General features: G+C 39.1%; 1 protein-coding gene across 1 annotated transcript in view; it reads left to right on the plus strand.

The window, feature by feature from the left end:
* The first annotated feature begins 646 nt into the window (after positions 1-646).
* The window catches only part of LOC139737115 (NACHT domain- and WD repeat-containing protein 1-like), a 29,309-nt gene continuing 4,255 nt past the window's right edge, over positions 647-25,700 (plus strand). The window contains exons 1-22 of the mRNA XM_071647793.1: positions 647-1,161; positions 2,236-2,446; positions 3,208-3,400; positions 7,722-7,941; positions 8,927-9,045; positions 9,726-9,982; positions 10,341-10,424; positions 11,652-11,760; positions 12,514-12,689; positions 13,047-13,111; positions 13,370-13,546; positions 14,671-14,870; positions 15,985-16,129; positions 16,551-16,794; positions 17,273-17,350; positions 17,882-18,062; positions 18,873-19,024; positions 20,316-20,454; positions 21,093-21,247; positions 22,190-22,282; positions 23,316-23,561; positions 24,209-24,388. Coding sequence (XP_071503894.1) covers positions 647-1,161; positions 2,236-2,446; positions 3,208-3,400; positions 7,722-7,941; positions 8,927-9,045; positions 9,726-9,982; positions 10,341-10,424; positions 11,652-11,760; positions 12,514-12,689; positions 13,047-13,111; positions 13,370-13,546; positions 14,671-14,870; positions 15,985-16,129; positions 16,551-16,794; positions 17,273-17,350; positions 17,882-18,062; positions 18,873-19,024; positions 20,316-20,454; positions 21,093-21,247; positions 22,190-22,282; positions 23,316-23,561; positions 24,209-24,388 — 3,939 coding nt within the window. The remainder of the gene's footprint in view (positions 1,162-2,235; positions 2,447-3,207; positions 3,401-7,721; positions 7,942-8,926; positions 9,046-9,725; positions 9,983-10,340; positions 10,425-11,651; positions 11,761-12,513; positions 12,690-13,046; positions 13,112-13,369; positions 13,547-14,670; positions 14,871-15,984; positions 16,130-16,550; positions 16,795-17,272; positions 17,351-17,881; positions 18,063-18,872; positions 19,025-20,315; positions 20,455-21,092; positions 21,248-22,189; positions 22,283-23,315; positions 23,562-24,208; positions 24,389-25,700) is intronic.

Here is a 25,700-nt window from a genome sequence, read left to right on the forward strand (position 1 = left end):
CCCTTTACACGCCTTTCACTTTCAACTCTAATAACTTTTAAAATGCTAGCGCTACTGCCTTGAAAAGTTGTTTTAGCCGTGAATATAAGATATAGTGTGTTGATAAACATGATCAATTCTAGCTTGATCTGATGATTCCTTCATTGTTGCTACTATGAAGTTTTGCATCCTGTTTTTTGTCCCATTCATAGCACACAGTATGGCTTGGTAACATTAACTGCTTAGATAGACCCAATACTTCTGAGCCTCTTTTCTCAATACACACTTTTCTAGAATGTGTGCTTTCTTTAGAATATTTAGATACGTTTGGAGAGTCCATTTGCAGTGAGTTATACACCATTTGAAAGCTTAATCTGTTCTTTCAGAATCCGTTCTTAACGAAAAATCCATGTCAGGCAACTTTTCGTTGGTTTTGTGATGCAGGGTCACATATAAATATCAAAATTTATAGACGTTTTTTGATTATGTTTGTATCATGCAGAAACTTATATTGTATGAATGTGCTTTACAATTGTTTTCTGTTTGCTTATTAACTTGCAGGTTTGTGTTTCAACATGGAATATAGAGCTTGATGGCATTTTCACATCACACCTGCTCGTCACAAGGCATTTAATTTATACAAATAGAAAGGTATTCACAGTAAGATATGGGTACCTCCGGCTCGGTACATCATATTCCGGCCATAGCAAACAAGGATGTGTACAAGAAGTCCTCCAAAGCATGGATTGGCCTGAAGGCAGCCATCCGTTTTCATAACTTCAACAGCGGCCTCTGGAGTGCTATGCGCAACGACCGGGAGCCGTGGCGTACCCTCTTGAAGAATGCTGCCCTCGGCTTTGACCTCGAGCGAGAGAAGCTTGCGTTGAACACGGTGGAACTGGAGAGCACAGAACACTTCCAGGCAATGATCAACGGCATGATTCCTCCAGAGAGTGTGCCGCGCAGCGGGCGCGAAGTTTGGGTCTTCATTAGCTCCACGTTCACGGACACCATGATCGAGAGAGACACATTGCTCACTGACGTGTATCCCTACATAAGGGACTACTGTCGGCAGATTGGCATGGATTTCAATGTGGTGGACTTCAGGTGGGGGATTCGACAGGGGGCTTCCAACCGACACATGGCAGCAGAGATTTGCCTCCGTGAGGTGGCTAGGTGTAGGTAGGTTCATGCCAAATCATTGTACAATCAAAATGGTGAAAGCACTTCCATGACAATCATTTTGAAGGATATTAATCAGAACAGAGCAACAAGATTTCCATTGAAATGTAAAGTGAAAGCAGGCAAGAGTGAAGATGTCAATATGTCATATAGCATGACATCTTGAGGTTGAGGTTTCTCTTCTGCTTGTTACTGTTCCTGTTGTGTGGTAGAATGTTTTAATCTTTCTCATAAGAAAGATTTCTTTTAATAGTAACTGTCATTCATGATCTTTCAATTCTTACTCAGAAAAATGTTGTATCACTCACATTTGTAATGTACCTCCATTTTCACTCCAGGGGTGCATTGTTATGAAGAAAAAAAAAATTTGAAAGCAAACCACCCCAAATAATTGACAAACACAAAATATTTCTTCAAGAACAGGAAGGGATTTGGGGCATGAGCAATGTACAATTGTAACAGTGTTTTGGACAAGTTTAAATATAATCTCATCAGGCTCATATCCAAAGCTTCCCTGTTGCTTGCTCTGTTCACCACAGACCACGTCCACTGGCTTGCTCTTTCTTCTATTTGGGTCAGATGTCCTGAATTTGAACCGTTTAAAATGAAAAGGAATTACTTAACAGAAATCCCCCAATACTGCTCACAGCACCTTGGCTTTTGTGTTGGACTGTGGCATTTGGGGTCCTGACTGGGTCGTCTTACTTAACATTTTAAATAAAGTCAAGTATCAAAGAGGATTAGGTTCAAGCTAATTAAGTGCCAAGTAGCCTGTTCTCCCATTGAGGATGAGTCCAGAGTATACTCAGGCAAGTGTGCATGTACATTCATTGTATGGGAAATTCCATGCATGTTGCAGCAAAATTAGTCTGTCTAAAGCGTTGGTACATTTAAAAGGTTATCTATGCCTTAGGAGTAGAACTATAAAGAACAAAATTGTCTTCATGGACAGAAGGTAAATTTGATGTAAAACAATTAAGGATTTGCAAAAGATAGGAACAGATTGGAAAGTTTACAGCTGTACAGATTTCATTGATACTGAAATTTTTACGTCCCACTTTCTCACCATGACAGAGAAAATTCGGTCGGTCCATACTTTGTCGCCATCCTGGGAGACAAGTATGGATACCGACCCATACCTCCGAAGCTTCCGGAAGTCGCCTACCAGATGGTCCTGGGCCACTTGGAGAAGGAGGAGACCAAGGAGTCGATGGAAGCTGTAAACCTCATGAAGGAGTGGTACAAGGTGGACACCAATAGTCTTGGTAAGACGTCTCTGACCCATGTGGAGTCAGTTTACCACTACGCAATGTGTTATGAAACACTGCACAGTGAGATTAAACTTAAAGGGTCCCTGCAATCCAGATATGTGTTGAACTGTATTGATACATTTTTGTTCTGTACACAACCAAATCAGTAAGTACTTCATTAAAATATGCATCATAAATTTTTGAAGGTTTACAGTTTTTATTGTTCTGCACCCATGTTTAGCCCCATCTCTCCAAAAGTCCTCCAGACCATCTTAACCGTGGGCTCTTTAGCAGTAGCCATGAGAGGTACAAGTACATTGAATTTGTTTCCATCATTGCAAAATGTTTTATACTGTGAGCCCCTGCTCCCCATAGTTGTAATCTATTACCGTCATTTCTATTGTTTACAGTGTTCTCCACTCAGCTAATTAAGGTGAATTTTGCAGATAAATGAGTCTTTGAGTGATCAATAAGCCAAAGTTACCATGCCATGCCATGTATATTCTTTTGAAGAAAACAAAATTATGTGATGAAAAATGTAATAGCAACAATATTTTTACAGTTGATCACTCAACTCCTTTGCTATGTATGTGTACATAAAATATGTGAAAATTGAAACGTAGAATACGATAATAGTGAGTGAAATTTCCCTAGGAAAAGCGTTGTGTATCTTATTTCTTATCAAACTGTGTCCACACTATCAGAAAATGGAAATTCTTATTGAATATGTGCTGTTTTGATTGATATCATCTCTGTTTGGTAATTCATTTTCTTTAATTTCTATTTGTCCACAGAGGTCACATACCTGCTGCAGCCCATTGACTCCAAGCTGAAGAATTTCTACAGCTGCAACACAGAGCTGGCTAAAGTGGACTGGGCTGAGTGGTACAGGATATTCCAAATCATGCAGGCCACCATCTTCCGTGCTATCAGGCACTGCGGTCTGGAACCACACTTAGTCCAGGAACTCACCCAGTCCATCACAGAAGGTATTTATGAGATCTTGAATTAAATGTCATTTTTCCTTCTTGCAAACTATATTTAGACTTGTCTTTATCATATTTGTTTATTTTTTTGATTTTTAACTTTTTTTTTTTTTTTGGCGGGGGGGGGGGGGGGGAGGGGGGTGTAAATTGTGCCCTGGGGAAAATTATAAGAAGCAGTTGTAAGTGTCAGGGTGGTCCATGAAGGGTTTGAGCATGTTGCGGCAACTTGCTCAAATTTTTGTGCAACATCCTCAAAAGCCAGCAACATTTTATGCAATGTCCTTGAGAATTGGCGACATGGTCAAAACAAAATGTAATCAAACATGTGAAAAAGATGCAAAACTTGAGAAATGTTGAATTACTCAGAAAATTTGTGGTAAAACATGAGACAGAACATCGAACGTAAGCAGCACAACAAAGATGAGTTGCAAAATATCGCGCGCTGCGTGCTCGTGATGTGCACTCAGCACACATACAATTTCCGCATTATTCTCACATTCTGAACTTGCCACATACTCAAATGTCAAGTTCTGGACCACAAAACTTAGTGATCATTTTAAAATACAATTGAGGAGGGGCTGTATAACAGACAGCATACTAGTATAGGACCATAGTGTTATGATAATCATATGAAAGTGAGATCTTCAGAAATGGGGGGGGGGGGGTAGAACTCTGAACTTCTCTCACATTTCAGGATGTCTATCCAAGTACAGTCAAACCTGCCTTAGCGGCCAGCTGTCTATAGCGATCACCTGTCTATAGCGTCCACTGAAAAATCCCCCCGAAAGAAAAGCCCTGTTAAAGACCCTTTGTATAGCGACCACCTGTCTAACGCGGCCAGTGGCCACAAATTTTGTTTCCCGCGGTAGATCTTAACCTGTCTATAGCGGCGGCCAAAAACCCAATGGAGCCCTAGCCGAGCCCATAATTCAGCGTGTTTTTCTGCATTGTAGCCGTGCGGCAATGTTCAGTGATCGCCACCAATGCATTCATCTCTCATTCAGTCATACAATGTAACAATGCGCTAGTGTAAATCTTTCTCACGACAAAACACATACTACTATGCAACAATTCATATACACAACCACATGGTTAGATGCATGAAATACACGGTGTGTGCATACGTACACACACACATTTACAAGTAAGGATACAACGATGATACATGCACATGTAAGCAATGCACACAAAGTTGGATTACCTGTCTATAGCGACCACCTGTCCATAACGGCCACTTTTTCCGTTTCCCTTGGGTGGCCGCAATAGACAGGTTTGACTGTAGATGGTAAGAGTCAAGAGGATTGTTTCCATAGGTTGCAAGAGATTGAAAAGACCAGGGATATGAGAAGCAGAGAGAGGGAAAGAAAACTAAATCACAGAAAGATGAAAAAACAAAGAAATATATGAAGATAGATCCAGATAGATAAAGAGATAGATAGATAGATGGATAGATTGATAGATAGATACATAGATAGATAGATTGATAGATAGATAAATAGATTGATAGATAGATAAATAGATAGATAGATAGATAGATAGATAGATAGATAGATAGATAGATCTAGATAGGTAGGTTCACAGACATATGAGTAATGAAATAAGAAGTTTTTGAAGTATATTTGAGAGAGAGAAAAAGGGATAGAATGTGATAAGAGACAGAAACAAGAATAGGAAAGTCTATGAAGGCTTGTACAGTGGATTTTTCACAAACTCGTATTGGTACAGATGCATTGTTTTGAGTCACATTCAGCTCTTTACAGCAAACCTGAAGAAACACTTTACAATACATTGTGGTGAAAAGTTCTTTGCAGAATTGAATACTTCATGCCAAACCTGACATTTTGTTTAATCATTTGAATTTATCACTGTCTAATTGACTGTGAACAAGGATATATATGGGTTCCCCCCCCCCTTCAAGTTTGATATGGTGGAAGTATTTTTGTGTACTATTGTAGTTGCTTTGTTGTAATTTGATTGTAGAGCATTGTAGAATAAAAAGATTCTCAACTAGATGGCAGTCACTATTGATTTTTTGACTGCGGACAGCTCAAGATATAAAGATTACATGACAAATTTTCAGTCAGTTCTCATGGTATGACAATGCCACTATGTATAATGAGGGTTTCTTGTGAACTGTGTATGAAGGAATGAATAAAAGGCATTCATTTGTTTGTTTTGTTTTGCATTTGTTTCTCTACAAACCATCCTTATTTTTTCAGGGTACGGTGCTATTATGTAGAAACAGGTTGTGCTTGATCTTTAGATCTGTTTCCAATAACTCTTCCCCCCTACATTTCTGTCTGTTCTTGGTGCTGCATTCATGTTTTACACAAGGCAACCAAATTCTCTGTCAGACAAGTATAGTGTGAAAGACAAAGCATGTCTTGCACTTTTTACATGCCGTATAACTTGAGAATAGAAACAACTTTTATTTTGTTCAATACCATGTGTCTCATAACCAATTTTACCATCTGTCGTATGATGTCATAATCTTAGTTTTTGTTTTTGTTTTTTGTTTTTTTTGGGGGGATGTATACAGCAGATTCAGTGATGGGTAGCAGGGAAAGTTGCCTGCCCCCTCATTTTGTTTTCCTTGAGAGAGAGAGAGAGAGAGAGAGAGAGAGAGAGAGAGAGAGAGAGAGAGAGAGAGAGAGAGAGAGTACAGTCTTTTAACGGGACTAGTAAAATTGATTGATGCTTCTAGACCTAGAATAAGAATGTGGCAAAACGTAAAAGATGAAAAAAAAAAGAAGAAAAGGAAGAAAGGATAGTTTACTTTAGAAAGAGATATATATGTGAAATTAGTTAGGAACACAGTGCATAAGGGGCAGGGGAAGTACCTGTGGTTCCTGCATATCCCCCCCACTTCCCAAAAGACTTGCTTGTTACAGATAGCAATCTTTGCCTTGTACCATCATGATACAGATCTTAGTGTTCCTTACACAATTCTTTTGGACACATACTTGACACAACACTAGACAGTAGTGCTTACCAGCCAAAGTTGAAAATACCCCTTTCATTGTGATCGTAGGCCATATATTATTCTCCTCATAGCAGTGAAATATTGGAGACTTGCCAAATGTGAACAATGCTTCACATCATTCAAGCGTAACTGGACCTTGCCGAACATTTTACCATGCACTGCAACTTTGTCAAGTGTGAAAAGAGGCTGCTCTTTCATGTAGGACTGTAGTTTGTTTAGTATTCATGTGGTTTGCTTTATCTTGATGCAGTCATAAATCTCAGAGTGAATAGAAGAAAAGGGACGGCAATTAGTATTGATCTGAATGACTGTTCGCAGTCTATAGAGATGTAACAAGTACATTTTGCTGCTTTATACTCAGTTCCCACTGGTTGGAAACATCACTGCACCTTTACATAGGGATTGCCACGTACACGTAAATCCCATACTCTTTAAAAAATAAAATAAAAAGAATTTAAGAAAAACTTTATGTGCGGTAAACTATATCCATCTGGTAAACTATTAATGAGTAATAAGAACATGAAAATGTTTTTTTTTTTTTTCATGCAATCATCATTATCCCCTCCTACAAAAGGATGCCATTCTGGTGATCAGGGTCAAAGTTCATCTCTTTCTTTGTCTGTTAAGAATGATACAATTCCACATTCCCACCTGCCTGATGCACCCAAAATTATTTGTGGGCAAGTATTGGAGTGGAACGTAAGGGTGTTTGCCTGTCCAAAGTGATGGATGCTTACCACATGCTGTGTAAGATATGCGGGAGAAATGAATGATATTTCTGACTTTCTTTTATCATAGCACCCAGTTGTGAAATGCCATATTTTTTTTTTAGTCTCTTTGTTGTGTAGTTGCAAACTTTACTCTTCTACTCACTATTTTCACTCCTTGTTGTAGCAGATCCCATTGTGTTTGTGATACCCAACCACATCATGGTATTTGTATATGACAGCATTTTCCCTTTCATTGATTGTGATGTGTTATCACCGAGAGATTTATGTGACTGAGAAGTACAGTCAATGCCACTCAAAATGAGAGCACTGCACTCTCTGGAACAGGATACGGGAAATTTAGGGTGAAATAAAGAAAAGAAAAGAAAATGAAGATTCAGATGACAGCCTCACACATCCCGTAACAAGTATAGTGCACTTCCATTATAACAAAGCCCTTGGGACCAGCTGTTTTCTTTCATTACATTGAAGTTTCGTTATAGCCAAATAGGAAGGTATATAGATGACAATTTGTAAACCTGAATTTTTATTTTTTTTTTGTTTTGTTGTAATGAGACGTTTGTCACAACACTCTTTGTCAAAATTCAATTGTATAATTTTTCTTCCTCCTTAGGAGAGATCCATGAGGGCTTGAAAGGGATGAAGACGGAGGCGGACCAGGTGTCACGCTGCTTCATGTTTAGTCGCTATCTTTCGGGAATTGACGAGAAGGAGGACTACGCCAAGCGCTTCCTGGACTGCGGCGACCAGCAGGCTCAGATCCAGAGCCAGCAGAAGCTGGTGGAACTCAAGGAGTACTTGTTTCAAAAACTCCCAGCCGACGCGCTCTGCAAGTAAGCCAGTTTACTTTTCTCTATCCCCCCCCCCCCTCCTCTCTGTTTCAAAAGCTCCCAGCTAACATGCTCTGCAAGTAAGCCAGTGTTCTCCTGTCTTTCTTTGTAGTCCTGAGGAATGTCTCATGTTCATTAGCCGTAGTAATGGCTCATGTAGGTTCTTCTAGGAGGAGATAGTAGAACTTGGAAAATGTGACTATTTTCCATGTTAGTTGTAGCAAACTTTTGATTTGTGGTCAGGGAGAGAACAAAACAATTTGATACACTAATGTCAGTTTCAGCTTTAGCAGTCATACAGTGTCGAAGATACAGACTATGAAAGTTTTCATAATATCGTGAAATAGTCTTACAATAATGCATGTACAATTCTTGAAAGTTTTCATCATTTCATAAATAGGCATACGATATTCGAGATACACACAAAATATTTCTGAACTTAATTCGTGGAAAAGTCTTACAATGGTAGAGGTATAGTCTTTGAAAGGTTTCACAATTTCATGAAACTGTCATACAGTAGCAAAGATACGGTTCTTTAAATTTTTCACAGTATCGTGAAACAATGATATAAGTCACAGTTCACTATATAAATAGATTTGGTGGTGTTATTGTCTCAAATCTGTATTTACATCTCTGCCCATTAATGCACCTGTATGTTAAATAACTATCTATCTGTCTGCCTGTCTATCTATCTAGCTATCTTTATCTAATATTTCCCATCTCTATTTATCTATTCATCTATATATCTATCTATCTATTTATCTATCTATCTATCTATCTATCTATCTATCTATCTATCTCTCCATCTATCTATATGTCTGTGTGTCTATCTGTCTATCTATCTATCTTTCTATCCATCTGTCTATCCATTTGGTGCCTATCTGTGTATATCTTTCCGCTTATCTGTGTATCTATCCATACATGTATGTTGAAGATTGCCACAAACTATAAACAGAACCATCACGACCCCTGACCTTTGCCTTTACAGATACTCGCTGAGGTACAGGTCCAGCCGTGAGACCATGATGAATGACGAGTGGAACAAGGAAACTCTGAGGAACTTTTGTGACAAGTTCTGCATGTTTATGATCAACTCTATCAAGTCATGTGAGCCTTGTCAATAGACATTTACTTTATTCTCCAAAAGTGATACAAGAGAATTCTCCAATAGAAATACACTTTTCCAGCCAATCAGGGTGCATTATAAAAAAAAACAACAGCAAACAAACAAAAGCAAAGCACACATACAAAAAAAAGAGAAAGCAAAAAGTAAGAAAGATGAATAATGTTACTGCACATTCGATATCAGTCTTAGTGTACCTGGCCATGGTTGGAGCACAATCTTAACAAAAGTTTAATATTCATTTCAATAGATGGCTATAAGACCAAAAAGGAAATCTGTTTTATTGAATAGGGAACAATCATTTTTGTTTGTTTTCACCAGAAATCCATTTTTTGCTCATGTAAAATGAGGGGAAATGTACTTGATGTATTTTCTTTTTGGCTTGCTATAGATGCAAACCATGCATCCAGATGAATAGATAGATTGGATGCACGATAAATTTACTACATGCATGGTTTGTTAACCAATAAGCATTTCGTACTGAGTGCGCAAATGCTTGCTTTGTGTGAGAACTCTTGCTACTAGTGCACAATACCATGTTTCAGTGGCTACCATCAGTGAGTCAAACTGCAGCCAGTAAAAATCAACATGCAGCTCTCAAAGGATGAGTTCACAGGATTTTATCTACCCATTCTATAATACTCCTTGTCCTTTGGTTTCCCAGATGCCCGCACCTCCCTGCAGCACATGGACAACCAGCTCTACATGGAGGTCCTCTCTCACAGCACCTTCTGCCGGGAGCGGGCGGAGACTGTCATCGGCCAGGAGGAGCCCCTCAGCACCCTCCTGGCCCACCTGGGGCAGGAGCATGGCCGCAAGCCCTACGTCATCCACGGCATCGGCGGCTCCGGCAAGACCTCGCTCATCGCCAAACTCTTCAGCATGTCGCTGGACAGGTACCAGGGCACGCAAGAAAAACAGGTAATGCTGTTTGATGATGATGATACAAGTAAAAATGATAGCAGAATTAAAGAAAAAATGAGTAATAAAAAGTGATCATAATAGCAATAATTGCAATGCTTTTAATAATGATTATAAAAAGGAAAATGAGAACGGGAAAAGGAACAAGAAGCAGAGGTAGAAAGGAAGGTGAAGAAGATGATGAAAAGGGAGAGAGAAGAATTTTAAAGAGAAGAAGATGTAGGAGAAGAAGAAGGTCAGTTATCATGATCATTGCTTGGATGTCCTATTTTGTGTCATACTTTCTTTGCCACACTGAGTCTGTGCTCTAAAGTATGTTGTGAAATTTTCATATTTCTCTTTGTGTCTCTTTCGGCAGGCCAAAGCATGTGAATCCGTTTTCATTGGTATCACTCCACAGTCTTCAAACATCAGAGATCTCCTCTTCAGCATTTGTGAACAGGTCTGTTCATTATTCCTGTGATCATTGAACAAAAGACACAAAATTCTAAATTGTATAATGACTTACAATTATGCATCAACTGTCTTTGCAATCATATCTAGATCAGGACCTCAAATGATGTTTATGAAGACCGAGATTTAAACTATCAGCTTTAAGAAATATATGTGGAGTAACTTTTTTTTGATATGGAAGAGCATTCAAATTGATATATAAGTAAAGTAGTGATTGACATCATAGAGTTAACACAGACCTATACTTATATCCAAGTACAAATTTCAGGATTTTTTTTTTTCTCAATTTCAATTTATTTTCATATTTCTCATTGGAAAAAAAAAAAATTAAATGTATCAAAGTATATAATACATGATATCCAGCTAGGAAGCACAATAAATTATCGTAAATGTGTAGAACGTGCTGGTCAATCTATTAAAGTTTGAATCGAAGTATAAATGCTAAAGAAATATGATGGAACCTACTTAAAAGCAAGCTTGTTAAGCCCAGGTCCCAGTAATTAACCAAGTGTGATGTTTTGGAATCTCTGGTATTATGCAGTCACTTTCATTCCAATAATGCAAAGAATGGCATGGTATAAAAGAATGTGACATCAGATATACACATCAGACTCTTGCTGGCATATTGTATATTTAGTTTAATAAATATAAATATCAAATATCTTGGGTCATCATTTGCTGGTGATAGAACTCAATTTGTGAAGCCCGTGACTGATCATTTGATAATTTTGTTAGTTATGAAATCAATATGGGCTATTATTGCTGTTATCACACTGATATTGATTGTGATAACTACAACAATAGTGTTATTTTCATTACTGTTAGTAGTGGTGCATATACGGTGTGATAATTGCACTAAATGTGTTGATAAGTGTAGTGTTGATATTCAAAGTGTAAAATCTTAGTGATGGTGACCAGCACCATATGTGTCTTGAACAAAGACTAACCTATACCAGTAAGAAAACTGAATGTAGAAAGAGTAACAGAGAGAACAGCCAAGATGAACTGATTAATAAAGTCTCCAAAGTGTTACTCCAGTTTCTTTTTTTTTTTTCATCTAAAAACATATACAGCAACACAACAAATATTTCCATTTCTGTTGCTAGTGGTGGTGTTATAGTTCTTGTTGTGTGTGCGATTTTCTTCATCACCATCAGTACAACAATTCCAGTTATCGTCATCATTACCAAATTTATACCCCAATCTCCATCAACAGATCTCCTTCTGTCTGGACCTGGATGAGGGGGATGTTCCTCATGACTACAAGCAGCTGGAAGTCAAGTTTGCTGAGCTCTTGGGAATGGCATCCAAGACCAATCCAATCAGTAGGTATCTCTCCAACAGGAGATGTTATGTGGTCTATAGAGGGCGGGCTGCTTGGAATACTGGATGCCATGACTGAGATTGGCACCTCATGCACCATGGCAAGAAGATTTGTACAATAGAAATAATGTGAAATTGCAATTTACTTCCACATCTGATAATTAAAAAACAAAAATTTCCCAGTTAGTTTGGTTAATTGTGCCTGGTTACACTTTCATAATGGTTTTATACCAGAAAAGTGTTAGAACAAATAGTTTTCCCAGAATTAGATCATTTAAAGAGACATTCAGGTATTTGCCACAAAGTTGTCTGTCTTAGTGACAGGGGGCACTGCTTTCTGTCAACAGAAAGTGAAGCTTATGATTAGGGAATTCTGTTCATTCCCTCAGAATATGCATCAAAGCGAATGTATAATTATGAGGCCTACTCTTCTTGAATGGTATACTTCATTGGATGAAAGAAAATGAACTCCAGACTGTAAGGATATACACTGCACTCTTCGAAATGACTATCTGCATCAGAACAAATGTGTGATCATGAGGCCTGCTTCTTTAATGATGTTCTTGGTTGGATGACATGACGAGACCAAATTCGTAAGAATATGTGCTGCACTCCAGCAATGCCTATCTATTTTTTGTACACTCATATGCTGCATTCTTAACCAAGTCAGAAAGTTGAAAGTTTTAGAAGAGAGAGGTGTTTCCGCTAAGTAATCCAAGATTCTTTTTCACTCTCCTTCTTCTCTCCTTGTACAGTGATCTTTCTTGACTCGCTGGACCAGCTGTCCGATGAGTACCAGGGTCGAGACCTCCTCTGGTTGCCGCGGCAACTGCCCAGCTACGTCCACATGGTGGTCACAGTGAGGCCAGACGCTGGCTTCTGCCTGTCCGCCATCAAGAATCTGGTCAACGACATGAAGTTCTTCATGGAGGTGAGCACAACAATGCACCATATTTCTCTGACTAGCAAGATGTTGTCTGCATCATGTCTACCCTTGATCACAAATAACAGGTTCCTGGTTTTGGGGTTTCAAGACCACCTGAACCAATATTGTGTATTGCCATTGGTTCTGTATTAACACATGTCTCCAAATCTTGGGGAAGTCCTGCAACAAAGATATTTTATCTTATGCCTGGCCCCTCCCCCCCCCCCCCCCACCCACCCGAAAAAACAAAAAACAAAACAAAACAAAACATGTCTAATGAGTGCATGTGACAATAACTGCTCTTTTACAACAACATTGTGAGTATTAATTTAGCTGGATTTGTCTTTTCTTTTTCCAATTCAGATGAAACCGATCAAAGACAGCGCAAAATCAGACATTATCGACAGCCTCATGAACAGAGTAGGCAGGTGAGTGCAATCTCCGTTGACTTGTTACTTGGCGTTAGCATATTAGCATAATAGTAGTGACCGATACTGACAAGCACTTCTCTGCGCTCAGCTGCATTGCCTTTGTATTATAAATGCATTGCAATTGTTTGCTTGTGCAGTTGGGTTAGCTTGGAGCTGGTGCTAGCCTGTGAATTCAGTCATGTGGAAACACAGATTATAATCTGTTTTGATCCATCACTCAATCCTCCTCTGTCACCTCTGACCCCCTGCCGTCAGGACGCTGACCAAGGAGCAGAAGAAGATCGTGCTGAGGGCGCACCAGGACAACAAGCCCACGGCGCTGTACATGAAGATCGCCTGCGACATGGCCGACGCCTGGCACTCCTACACCCCGCTGTCCACCTGCCGACTGGCTGGTACCATCACAGGCATCATCACGCAGCTGTTTGAGGAGTGAGTACATGGGTCATTCTTTGCAGCAGTTTTCAGAGACTTGTCCTCTCTGGAATGCATTTGCATGTAAATAAGTTTGTCCAACCTACTTTAAAAACTGCATCTCTAACATTTGCACCTAAATGAGTTTGTGTACTTAACAAACTACTTTAACCCTAACCAGGCCGGGCTTTTTTGGGTGTTCTTTGGCCGGGGAGGGGTTGATTCAACACCCCCCCCCCCCCCCCGAGATCTCAGCTGTCGATCGCGCAATCGCCATGAAATTGGCACGTGCATTACCTGTGGCGTAATCTACCAAGCCATATAAACAGAAATGGAAATTTTCGTCATGATAATCAATTATGCTAATATATGCATAAAATCATACATTTTGCTCTAAATCAGAAATTAAAGCTCCCAGAATCTTTATTTTTGGTGAAAACATTCTTTGTAGCATTCCTAACAATGTACTTGAAAAAAAAAAAATTGGTATCAGAATCAATTTCTTATGTATTTTATTGTTTTATGAATTTCTTATGTATTTCTCTGATTTTTCGACCTTTTGTTTCATCATTTTTTTTCCGCAAAATTTATGACAGAACCTATTTCAAGCATAATTATGCTAAAATTAATTAGTTTCAGCCTATGAAAGTGAAAATAATCATATCTTTATGAATAAGAAGAGAAAACTCCATTTGCATAGACTTTGTACACAAAATCACGTTTTTGAGCCATTTTCGGTCTGACAGACATGCATATAACGTTATGCAGCGTCGTAACGGTATGCGTGATTTTCACGAAAATGATGTCAAAAGATGCACGAGACTTGAAAGTAAAAAGTCAGCGAAAAGCATGGTCAAAAATTTTCGTGTGGCGGAGTAGTCGCGAAAAATGTCGGGGGGGGGGGTTGATTCAACCCCCCCTCCCGGCCTTTTTAGGGTTAAAAGGCGCAATTTGTGCAGTATGCACTCTATGAGAAAAACTCGGAAGAATTGTTGTTGTTGTTGTTGAAATGATCATGGTTATGGATTGATTGAGTACAATTACAAATTACAAAAGTCTATGCATGAGCTGGTATAAATGGAGTGTATGGAATGGGTCAAGACTGACCTTCTGACCCTCCTGTCCTGCTGTCCACTTAACAGGCTGGAAGAGCAGCATGGGATGATCTTTGTGGCCCGTGCCCTCGGCTATCTGACCTGCTCGCGGTCTGGCTTGACCGCCAACGAGCTGATGGACATCTTGTCCTGTGATGATACCGTGCTAGAAGATGTTTATGAGTACTTTGTTCCCCCGGTTCGCCGTCTTCCACCTCTCCTCTGGACTCGGCTACGCTTGTCCCTCGGTACACCTTTCTTTTTGTTCTCTTGTTTGAAGAAAAAAAGCAACCACTTTTGAGTGTTTCAACTGATTGACAAATTGCCCTACATTGAATAAATAAACACTGATTATTCTGTATTTGAGTACCATACTGACTATGATAAAAAAATCATTGGCGTACATACTCAGGTGGGATTTGAACCCATCACCTCCAGACAGGCGCCATATCCCCTAGACTACCAAGTTTCTGCCCAGTGGCCAATGTTTCTTGATTATTTGATGGTCAGGAACAAAAGTGCTTTTCTGTCAACCTGCTAGAAAGCGAAATGAAAATCCTGCTCAGTTTTCGTTCCCAAAACTTCTTTCCAGTGATTTCTTTTCAGGTATGTTATGAATTCTGTACTGATATATTATCATTATACTCAAACCCCCTATAGTGTGTTTTCTGTTATGATCACATTTCGTAATATAATTTGCCATTTGTTCATTCACTCAATTTGTGTTCATTCTACCTCCCTTTATTCATCATTCATTTAACCCTAAAAAGACTGGGGGGGGGGGGGGCCTAAAAGGCCCCCCCCCCTCTCGACATTTCGCGCGATTACTCTGCAACACTGCAACTATAAAAGGTTTAAATGACAATTATTCTGGTAGCCCACAGGCCAAAATGAGGAAGTTTATACATATCAAACAATACAGTAACATTACATATCAAAATCACATACCAAGGTACAATTTGTGTATCAAAATAGGTGACATTATAAAACAACATAATTTTACTTATAAAACATATACATATAGTATTTGGGGGGGGGGGGGAAACACGTCATAAATGTGATGATATTTCTGATGGGGTGACACTGAAAGATGCCAAGAATAGATTTTTCTTATCTAAAAATAAAGTTATGTTTCTGGGTGTGTTTCAACTCAATATGAGTTCTTAACCATTATCATTTTGGAATAAACATCTGAATTGTTCTTGAGAAATTATTAAAAAAGGCAGAGTAAAATCTTCCACCATATAGGCGTTGGTTTTTTTGGATGAGTCATTTCCAAGACTGCTGTCTATATGAGTGGCTGTTCCTTGATTTAGTTGCCATTGTTTTCAGACATTTAGGAAATTTTCTTTTTCCTTGCAGGAGACTACCTGGTAGAGAGTGGGGCAGACAACATGGTGGTTTACCGCTGGTACCACCGCATCTTTTTTGAAGTGGCACACCGCCGCTATGTGGAACCCACCCGGAAGCAGCTCCACCAGAACATAGCAGACTACTTCATGGAGAGGTGAGTTGTGAAACTGTGCCATTCTCTTTCCTTTGTCATCATTGCACTGTGGACAACAGATGAAGCAAATCTGAATCATGTCTTTGAATAACAGGAGATTGTGATTGAAATAGCAGTATAACTAGCCTGGGAGCCAAAGACCAACTTATGATGCAGTGATATGATTCAAGAAATTGTCAGTGGTATATATGTAGTATAGTTTGCTGCAAAACCACATGGTACTACTCCTCAATAAAGGACTCTTGGGATTGGAAAGATATGTGTGAGGGGAAAGAGGAAGAAAAGGGCTAATCTTTCGCTGAAAATTATTTCTGGGCAGAACTAACATGGTGAAGGAGGAGGAAAGAGAGAAAGAGATAGGGAGTACTCGAGCAGAGAGTTCTGACAAGAACTTTGAAGATTCAACTTGTAATTTTCTCAGATGGGCGTATCAGCCCAAGCCCTACGTGGACAAGCGGACCAAGAAGGTGGACATCGCCTTCAGACAGGTCCAGAGCCAGCCCCTGGTCCTAGACGGCAAGCGGGAAGCCGCTCGCAGCCTCGGCTCCGCCCTGCTGAAGATGCAGAGGTCTGAGGTTGCACAGGCAACGCGGTACAACCTCCGGAAACTGACGGAGCTCCCCACCCACCTCGTGAAGGCTGAGATGTGGGAGGAGGTGGAATCGGTATGGAGTTCTCTCATCCTCTTTGCTTTTATATTCTCTATTGTCTATGCAAATTTCATTTCCATGCAACAATGGGTGGCTACTATGAACAGGTTTGACTGTACCAGTCATTCTATAGAAGATATTTAGCATTTCTTCAGCTTTGCACATTCATTAAACCATTGTCAATTAGACTCTAAAGATATGCATTAGATGCACTAATTCAATTAACTTTATTACCAAAAAAAAAAAAAAATAGACATATACAGCTGATGAATCATGTCAGAATAATGTAATGTTTATTGAGATGCAATGAATGCGAAACAAGTCTTAATCCTTCAAGAGGACCGTGCAAGATACAAATGTATGACTTTACCAACTGAGATTGAAATAGGAAAGGCAGGGACAAACATGACAAATGTGATATGTCTAAGCAAACCAAACCAAACATCTGTAAATCTGAAATATCCTTTCTTCCTGCTTAAATGTTGCCTGACAGGTCATGTGCTCCATTCCATGGCTGGAGGCCAAATGCCGGACAGGGAGAATATACCAACTGCTCCTTGAATTGGCAGAGGTGAGGTCTTGCTTTGTAAGAAGAGGATTCCCCCCCCCCCCCCCCCTTGCCTTTAATGCCTCTTATATTGATATATATATCCACAACTAGTTTCTGTTCATAAAGTGTAGCTTCATATACTGATATCAGTGTCAAAGAGAAAGTTATTTCCTCTAAGAGTCTTGTGTCTGACCTTAAAAATTGGTACAATTAATGCAAATTATAATTTGCATAAAGGCTGTAAGCCTGAACCTTCCTTTCAAAGGAATCATCAAGAAGAATGTATAAACCTGATGCATGTACTTGTGTCATCCTGTGTGAAACCAGACAGTGGGCTATAAAGGAAAATAATGCTTTGTGAATACCAGATACTCTTACCGCTACAACCAATATATTGATATGTGTGAAGATACAATCTAGATTACAGAGTGTCATACCTTTCTTCTTTCATACCTGTCACATGAATTCATAATTCAAACGATGCCTTACTTAAAAGTTAACGTTTATGAATCCATCCTTCATTACCTGAATTTTGCCCCTGCTGTTAATCAGGCTGCCGACCTGAGTGATCACAGGAGCTCAAAGCTGCAGGACTTCTATGCCATGGTGAGGGCCAATGCTGCAATCATCCAGCGCAACCCGGAGCTCATCACTCAGCAGGCACTCAATGAACCAGACTCCTCTGCTTGCTGTCAGGTCGCCAGCGCATACATCAAGGAGAACCACGCCAAGAGTGAGATCCATGTCCTTCTTGATGTCCATTTTGAAGATGATGATGGTGATGGAGAAGAAGAAGATGATGATGATGATGTGATGATTACAAAGAGATGATGGTGGTGATGGTGATGATGGTGATGATGGTGGTGATGGTGATGATGATGATGATGATAATGATGATGATGATCGATGATGATCGATGATGATGATGATGATGATGGTGGTGGTGGTGGTGATGGTGATAATGATGATGATGATGATGATGATATTGGTGATGGTGATGATGATGATGATGATGATGATATTAATGATGGTGATGATGATGATGACAGGGACAATGTGATGGTGATGATGATGAGACGGTAATGTTATGATAATGAGGATAAAGATGATGATATAACGATGATGTGATGGTGATAGTGATGACAATGATCACGATGTAATGAAGGTGTTGTGATGATGATGTGATGTTGAGGTGACAATGATGGTGATGATGACATTGATATTTAGTAATGTGATTATAATGATGATGATATGATGATAGCAATGGTGATGATGTGATGATGATGAATAAGATACACACATGTTTACAGAGATATTGATGATGGTGGTGGTGGTTTAACCATGATGATGTTAATAATAATGTTTATGGTGATGCTGCCATTGATGATGGCAATAACAGTGCTAGTATGATGGTGATCACTTTGATTTGCTTTAGTCTTCTCATTAGATAAATATCAGTGTTGTCAATATGTTTTCCTTTCCTTCGTAAACACTTCATCATGGTTTGTATTTTGTTGTTTTATTTCAAATTTTCTTCCTCAAGTGCTGTGCTGGCAGTCCTTGTCTAAAAGCCAAATCAAGAGCGCAGAGGTCATGACCCTTACCCACACTGCACCAGTCACCCTGGTCCAATTCTCTCCAAAGGGGAAGTTCCTTGTTACTGCGTGTTCTGACAACACTGTCAGAATTTGGAGGGTAAGTGCTCCTTGTTTTCCTTGAAGAGTTTTAGTCAGAATGTACCACTTCACCATGACTAATTTCTCCATGCAAAATGTGCAATTTTGCATGTGATTTTTTTTTTCCATGTAAGCAGATGTTTTTCAGTTTTGATTGGAAAAATCATGCACTTTTTGAAATAAGTGATACTGTGAGAAATATATGTCTAATGGGTAGGTACAGCATGGACCTACTAACAAATGGACTTTCAACGAATCCAACTACTTTGAAGTACAAGATCCGCCGCCACCTGACTATGCGCATCTCAATGATTACATACAGGTGTCTTGAAAATGATGGTTGCATAATCATGCATCGTCAATGACAAAGGAACTGTTTCCCTAATTCCGGTCTTATTCGGCTGATGCGCAATTTCAGGCAGAAAAGTTGTTGAATAAATGCCGATAATGAGAAGCAGCAAACGTCAGAGCATGACTAATTTCGTGTATTTGCTTGGAAATTACAGACTCGCTCGCTGTCGCTCACACATACGACCTTGCCTAATAGTGAGACATACATGTCCACTCCCCTTGCTGTCCCTTTTTACTCTGGAAAATGTGCAGAATAGATGGAAAATGTGATTACAAATCATAATCAATTAGTTAAATAGTTAGCTTTCTCTCTAGAAGTATGTACATTTTGCCAATGAAGATATCTGAGCTGTGATATACTGATACATACCACAACTGCACATGCATTTTCCTTGATTTAAGACAATTATTTTCTTCTGCACATTTGTATAATAATTTCCAAAGCTGTGTTGTGTTTTGCAGCTCTGGCTTGCTGGCAGCGGAGATCATGCGATCAAAGCAGGGAAGAATGTTTAAAATGTTTTTGTGACACTTTGACACACACAGAGGCATGCATTAATTAGTGAAATGATGAATGTCCATGTGTACTAGGTCCGTGGGTACAGAGCTCACTCAAAATTCTGTAACCTCGTCAGTGAGAGCACTGCTTGAGTTCAACAAAATTAATTGTAGCAAACTTTTGTGTTTTGTTTCCTAGCTTATCTGGAATCATAAAGTGCTTTATTCGGACATAGTTTGGCTTGAACACCTCCTTTTTCTGTCATTAATGTCTAAAAATGATTTTTACATCCTTAGAAATAATTACAGAGCTTTCATTTGCTTTGCTGTGGTTATTGGCCTTATTATTATCTTAATATATTTATTATTTGAAGGTTTGCAGTGAGTTAGATTCGATGTAAATGTGTAATTCACATAAGCTCCTTTTTCTCTATATTTGAAAAAAAAAAATTAAAATAAAGGTTGCCAGTGGTGCTTTGGAGGTTACCATAGAAACGACAGCACACGGTGCCATCTTCCCACCAAACTCCAACTGGGTCGCCATCATGGAACCAAAGTCCATCGGAGTCTATGGAGTCGGGGAGGCAGGACTATCAAAAGGTATATTTGTCTTTTGATTGAAAAGCAAGAAAATGTCAGTGGCTGGTTTGTAGAGAGATACATAGTACATGTAGGAAGTTGATTGAAAAGTTTCTGTATGTTCCTCAGAGGAGGTCTTGATACTCCCCCCTCCCCCTCCCCCCTCCCCCCCGAATGGCTGGCCAGTGTGTGTTTGTTATAGAGGAAATGAAATGAATTTTTATGTGATATTTACAGGCAGTGCATGAGTTTTCTTTTCAGTAAAGAGATAATTCAAATGTTGCATCTCTCCAGAGAACACTGATGGTGCATCACATGATCTTGAAACATATCACCGCAAGATATTTTCTTTTATGTGTGCTTAATGTTATTTGTCATATTTTTCCAACCTTCCCTAGTTGAATTTACATGGGCAGTGAAAACAGGAGGAGTTTCTGTATTGTAGCAGTTTCATTTGAATTCAAAGGGGTAACCTCAGTTTTTATCATCATGCATCATGACTCGAAGTAGTGAATTGAAACTTTCTTGGCATGCATTGGGATTTTTGAAGTATGAATGCAGATCTTCAGGTTGCCAAATTAGGGGTTGCAAAGAGATGATCTAGATTACCCACCGTTCAAAAATGTTTTCATACTTGGTTTCGTTTGCTCCTTGTGCAGGCAAGCTGCTGCGTCGCATTGTAGCGGACGTGGAGCCGAATAATGGCGCCATGTTTGTGACGGCCAACTCCAAGCACCTCTATCTTTACTCCTTTGGCCGTGTGACCATCTTCAATGCGGTCAGCGGCAAGGTGGTCCAAAAGATTGACCTCAGGGTGAGTGGACATTGTGAGAGGTGACCAATGGCATTTTATCACTTTCCTTTGGTCAAAACTGACTTGCCCTACACCTGTACTTTATTATGTTGACTTCTGTTTCTTCAGATATACTACTCTCTATAGTTGACATCTGTTTTATGATTAAAAAATTTTTGTAAATGTTGGAAGTAGGTGCCTTTCACGAGATTTCCTGATAGATGTGAATGCGAAATATGTTCCCTGATGAGGCCTATTATTTCCTGTTAGCATCTTAATGCCATTTGAACCTAGAGATTCATGCTATTTCTGAAATTCCACGCTACAAACTGAGATGTGACATGACATGAATTTCATTATGATTCATACAATTAGCAATGGGAACCTGACCAAACATCATGTTTCATTTTCTTTTCTTTGTTAGTCTCTATTACTCTCAAGGTTTGGTAGAAACTCTTTCCCAACATCATGTTACTTAGAAACAAGCAAGCAGACAATCAAAAGAAATGAATTATTCTAAATGCGATGACAAACACCCATGTTTCAAGAGTTTGCCTATTTTAAAATCACTTCATAAACATTTATTTATGATTACAAGTACATTACTGTAAAGCAAGATGTTTTCATGGTATGAAATTTACACCAGTTGGAGCCAATGCCCTTTTTTGCGACATGAAATTTTTGCAAATTGCTACTGGCATTCAATACATACAGTGTGGACAAGAACTTTCGTGTGCATTTTACTTTTGCATGCATTTTGATTTCGCGAATCTTGGTTCATGTGAAATTTGTGAAATCAAAATGCACATGAACATTTTTGGTTTTGCAGTATTTTGTCATCAAGGTGATAACTGAAGTGTTTGTGCAGTTAATCTTTGTTCAATGCAGAGAAATTGCATAATGTTGCTCAGCTGCTTTTCCTTGTGCTCTCAATGGGTTCTGCCTCTCTGTTTTCTTTCACAGTGCCGTGCCAAGGCAGTGGCTTTCTCTCCCAACGGCAAAATGCTTGGCATCGCCTACAAGGATATCTTCATCTTTGACATCTCCTCTGATAAGGTCAGCATCAATATTCTATTGTCGTCCCACGACATTGACTTTCTTTTTCTGTTCCCACAGTGGTAGTCTGGGGGAGATAATTGGATGTAGAATATATACTGTCTATACAATACATTCCAGTCATATGACTTGCAGTCCTGTTCCAAATTTGTGCCTTTTAGTGATAGAAATGACAAAACAATGATAGTAACGATGGTGTTCTAATAATTATGATAATGATAATGATAATGATAATGATGATGATCATTATTAAGATAATAGTGATCATGATAATAATGATAACAATAATAATAAGAAGAATGAGGATTATCATAATGCTAATCATAATCATAATCATCACAATCACAATCATAATCATGTTACAATCATATTACAATCACAATGACACTCACACTCACATCACAATCACACTCACATCACAATCACACTCCACTCATATCACAATCACACTCACACTCCCATCACAATCACACTCACACTCACATCACAATCACAGTCACACTCAATCATAATCGTTATAGCAGTGATAGGATCATTCCCAAGGTAACCTCTTCAGTGTTAGGTACTGTTCTCCAGAGGTTTGTGCCATTATAATTACCCCAACATTGCCAGGTATCCATTTTACGCTTGGGTCAGAGGGGACATCATGTATCAAAACATCTTGTCCATTGATGTGAGCTCTTCACGGGATTTGACCTCTTGATCTCTTTTTGAAAGAACCAATTGCCCTTCCCTGTATACCACAATCATCTTATTTCTTCCATACATGGTGATGATTTAAATGACCACAGGAATTAGGTGTTTACCTACCACATTTGCATTTTTTTTTGAAGATGACAATTTGTTATATATGTTTATTTTGTCTGATATCGATTGATACAAGCTTAAAATTTGCACACTATCTGATGTATATGTCAATTTGACATGGCTCATTTAAAAGCAAAAGCAGCAAAAAGAAATGGTGAAAAAAATTAAGGAATTATGTATTTTTATCACCCCTAGAGAAATCTTGCATTTTGTTCTCTTTGTGCAGGTTCTGAAACGCCTAGAAGGAGACAACTTAAAGCAGGACATGCTCCCTGAGACCTCCCTGGCCTTTTCCTCGGACAACAAGTTCCTCTGCGGTGTCTTGCCCAACGGCACATACCGCTGGCAGGTCAAGGGCAACGAGCGAAATTTCATCGGTCACAAGCTGTCCCTCAACTGCCACGTCGGGCCGGCCGTCTTCTCGCCGAATCTCGACTTCATCCTGTCACTTTCCCAGGGTGAAGAGGCTGAGGTTAGAGAGAGAGAAAAACAACAACAGACAAACAAACAAACAAACAAACAGACAAACAAACAAACAAACAAACCCAAAACACTATCTAGAGACGGATTATGTCAAATGTATTCAAGACAAGACAGACTGACAATTTTGCCCAGGAAGTGGAGATTCAGGTTAAAGGGATATATGAGCATTTGATGTATATGTGTAGGTCAGTTGTATCACAAAATATCCTACCGTATAAGAACTTTGCAATAAAGCCTAAAATGAAGGAGAAATCACTTTTTTCTTTAATAAACCAAAACGGTCTACAGTTTATTTTAGAAGCAATTTTACTATAACTATAGCACATTTTGTAGATTTAGCAATACTTAACATCGTTCACACTGGTTGACGTTTTTACATTTGGTTGTTTCTATCTCTAACACACACTTTAGAATTATATTGAAGCACTAAAGCTGGGGTTTTGTTTCATCTGCAAATGGTAAATAGTGATGCCTTTAATATATCCAGTTCTCAGCTATAACTGCATTTGTATTCAAACTCTTCATATGTACTTCTATGCAAAAGGATGTGTGAATACTTCAGGAATCTAACAATAATTGAAGCTGATGTTGAATGGAATCGAAAAAAGAAAATCTGAACCGTTCCTTTGTTCTCAGGTGTTGCGCATGAAGTCGGTGGAGTGGCGCCGTCTGGAGGGTCACAAGGGGCCCATCCGGTGTGGCGACTTCTGCCAAAAGAGCGCCCAGTTCGGCATGCTGGCCACGGGTAGCGACGACCACACGGTGCGCATCTGGGACACAAAACACATCAGTGGCCTGGTAGCCAGCAAAGTGAAGGTATGCAGACACCCCCCCCCCCCCTCCATCTTCACAAAGGATAAGGGTCCTTTCTAGGATCGTCCCTTGATTTCCACCTGAACGTCAGAGTACTGTAGACATTGACATTTTTGTGGTGTGGAAATTTTCGCACAACCAGAAACAAGCATGAAAATGAAAGCACACGAATATCTTTTGCTTGTTATATGTACCACTGTGTTTACGTCTTGATTCTGCAGAATTAAAAACATGTGAAGTTATTTTTCACTGCCAAGTGCGAAAAATTACTCACACATAAATATCCACTTTAAAGGACAAGTTCACCTTCATAAACATAAGGATTGAGAGAATGCAGTAATATTAGTAGAACACATCAGTGAAAGTTTGAGGAAAATTGGACAATCGATGCAAAAGTTATGAATTTTTCAAATTTTTGTGCTTGAACCGCTGTATGAGGAGACTACTATAGCTTATGAGTCATATGCGTACAACAGTATAAAGAAAATGTAAAGAAAATTTAACATATTTTCACTTTTTTTCGCATAACAAAAGAGCACTTGACTTGCCTCTTTCTAAGGGCAGGGGGAATAATATTACCCATGACATATGTCGGTGACGAGTCAAGGGAATGTGTACTTTTTTTCAAAAGATGAAATTTTGTGAAAATCTCTTTATATTTTCCTTATATTGTTGTACGCATGTGACATCTAAGTTATTCATACACTGCCGTAGTCTTCTCCTCCAGCGGTTACTGCACAAAAACCTCAAAAATTCATAACTTTTGAACGGATTGTCCGATTTTCCTCAAACTTTCAATGATGTGTTCTACTAATATTGCTACATTCTCTCAATCCTTATGTTTATGAAGGTGGACTTGTCCTTTAACAGAAGTGGAATTATTGCTCAGGCAGCCCATGGACTTCCATAGCTCCATGGGCTGCCTCACTATTTTACAGTCTGAATGATTGTGTCTTGAACTTGCTTCTGTTTCAATTTGAATTTCTTAAGTTATCTTGTCTTCAGAACATACATTTGATCTCATTTCTTCATTCTGACAGTGAATTTGTTGTTAATTGTGTGAATCTTCATCTGAATGCATGACTCATGAATTAATGTAACAACTATCACAGTTAGTTATGTGTAAGCAGAAATTTTTATGTGAGTTATTTTTCATGCTCAGCTGGGTACAATTAATTTTTGCATATTTTTATTTACGTGAACATTTTCGACAATTAAGCGAGTGCTTCAAGCAGTGCTTCAAGCGAGTTTGCAGCACATGCTGCAGTAAAGGATGTCTTGTCAGCATTGCAGCAGTGAATTCACTCAGGCTAAC

The sequence above is a fragment of the Diadema antillarum genome, unplaced genomic scaffold (assembly GCF_040938485.1).
Source record: "Diadema antillarum isolate AM-2024a unplaced genomic scaffold, OU_Dant_1.0 seq00000682_RagTag, whole genome shotgun sequence".
Lineage (NCBI taxonomy): Eukaryota > Metazoa > Echinodermata > Echinoidea > Diadematoida > Diadematidae > Diadema > Diadema antillarum.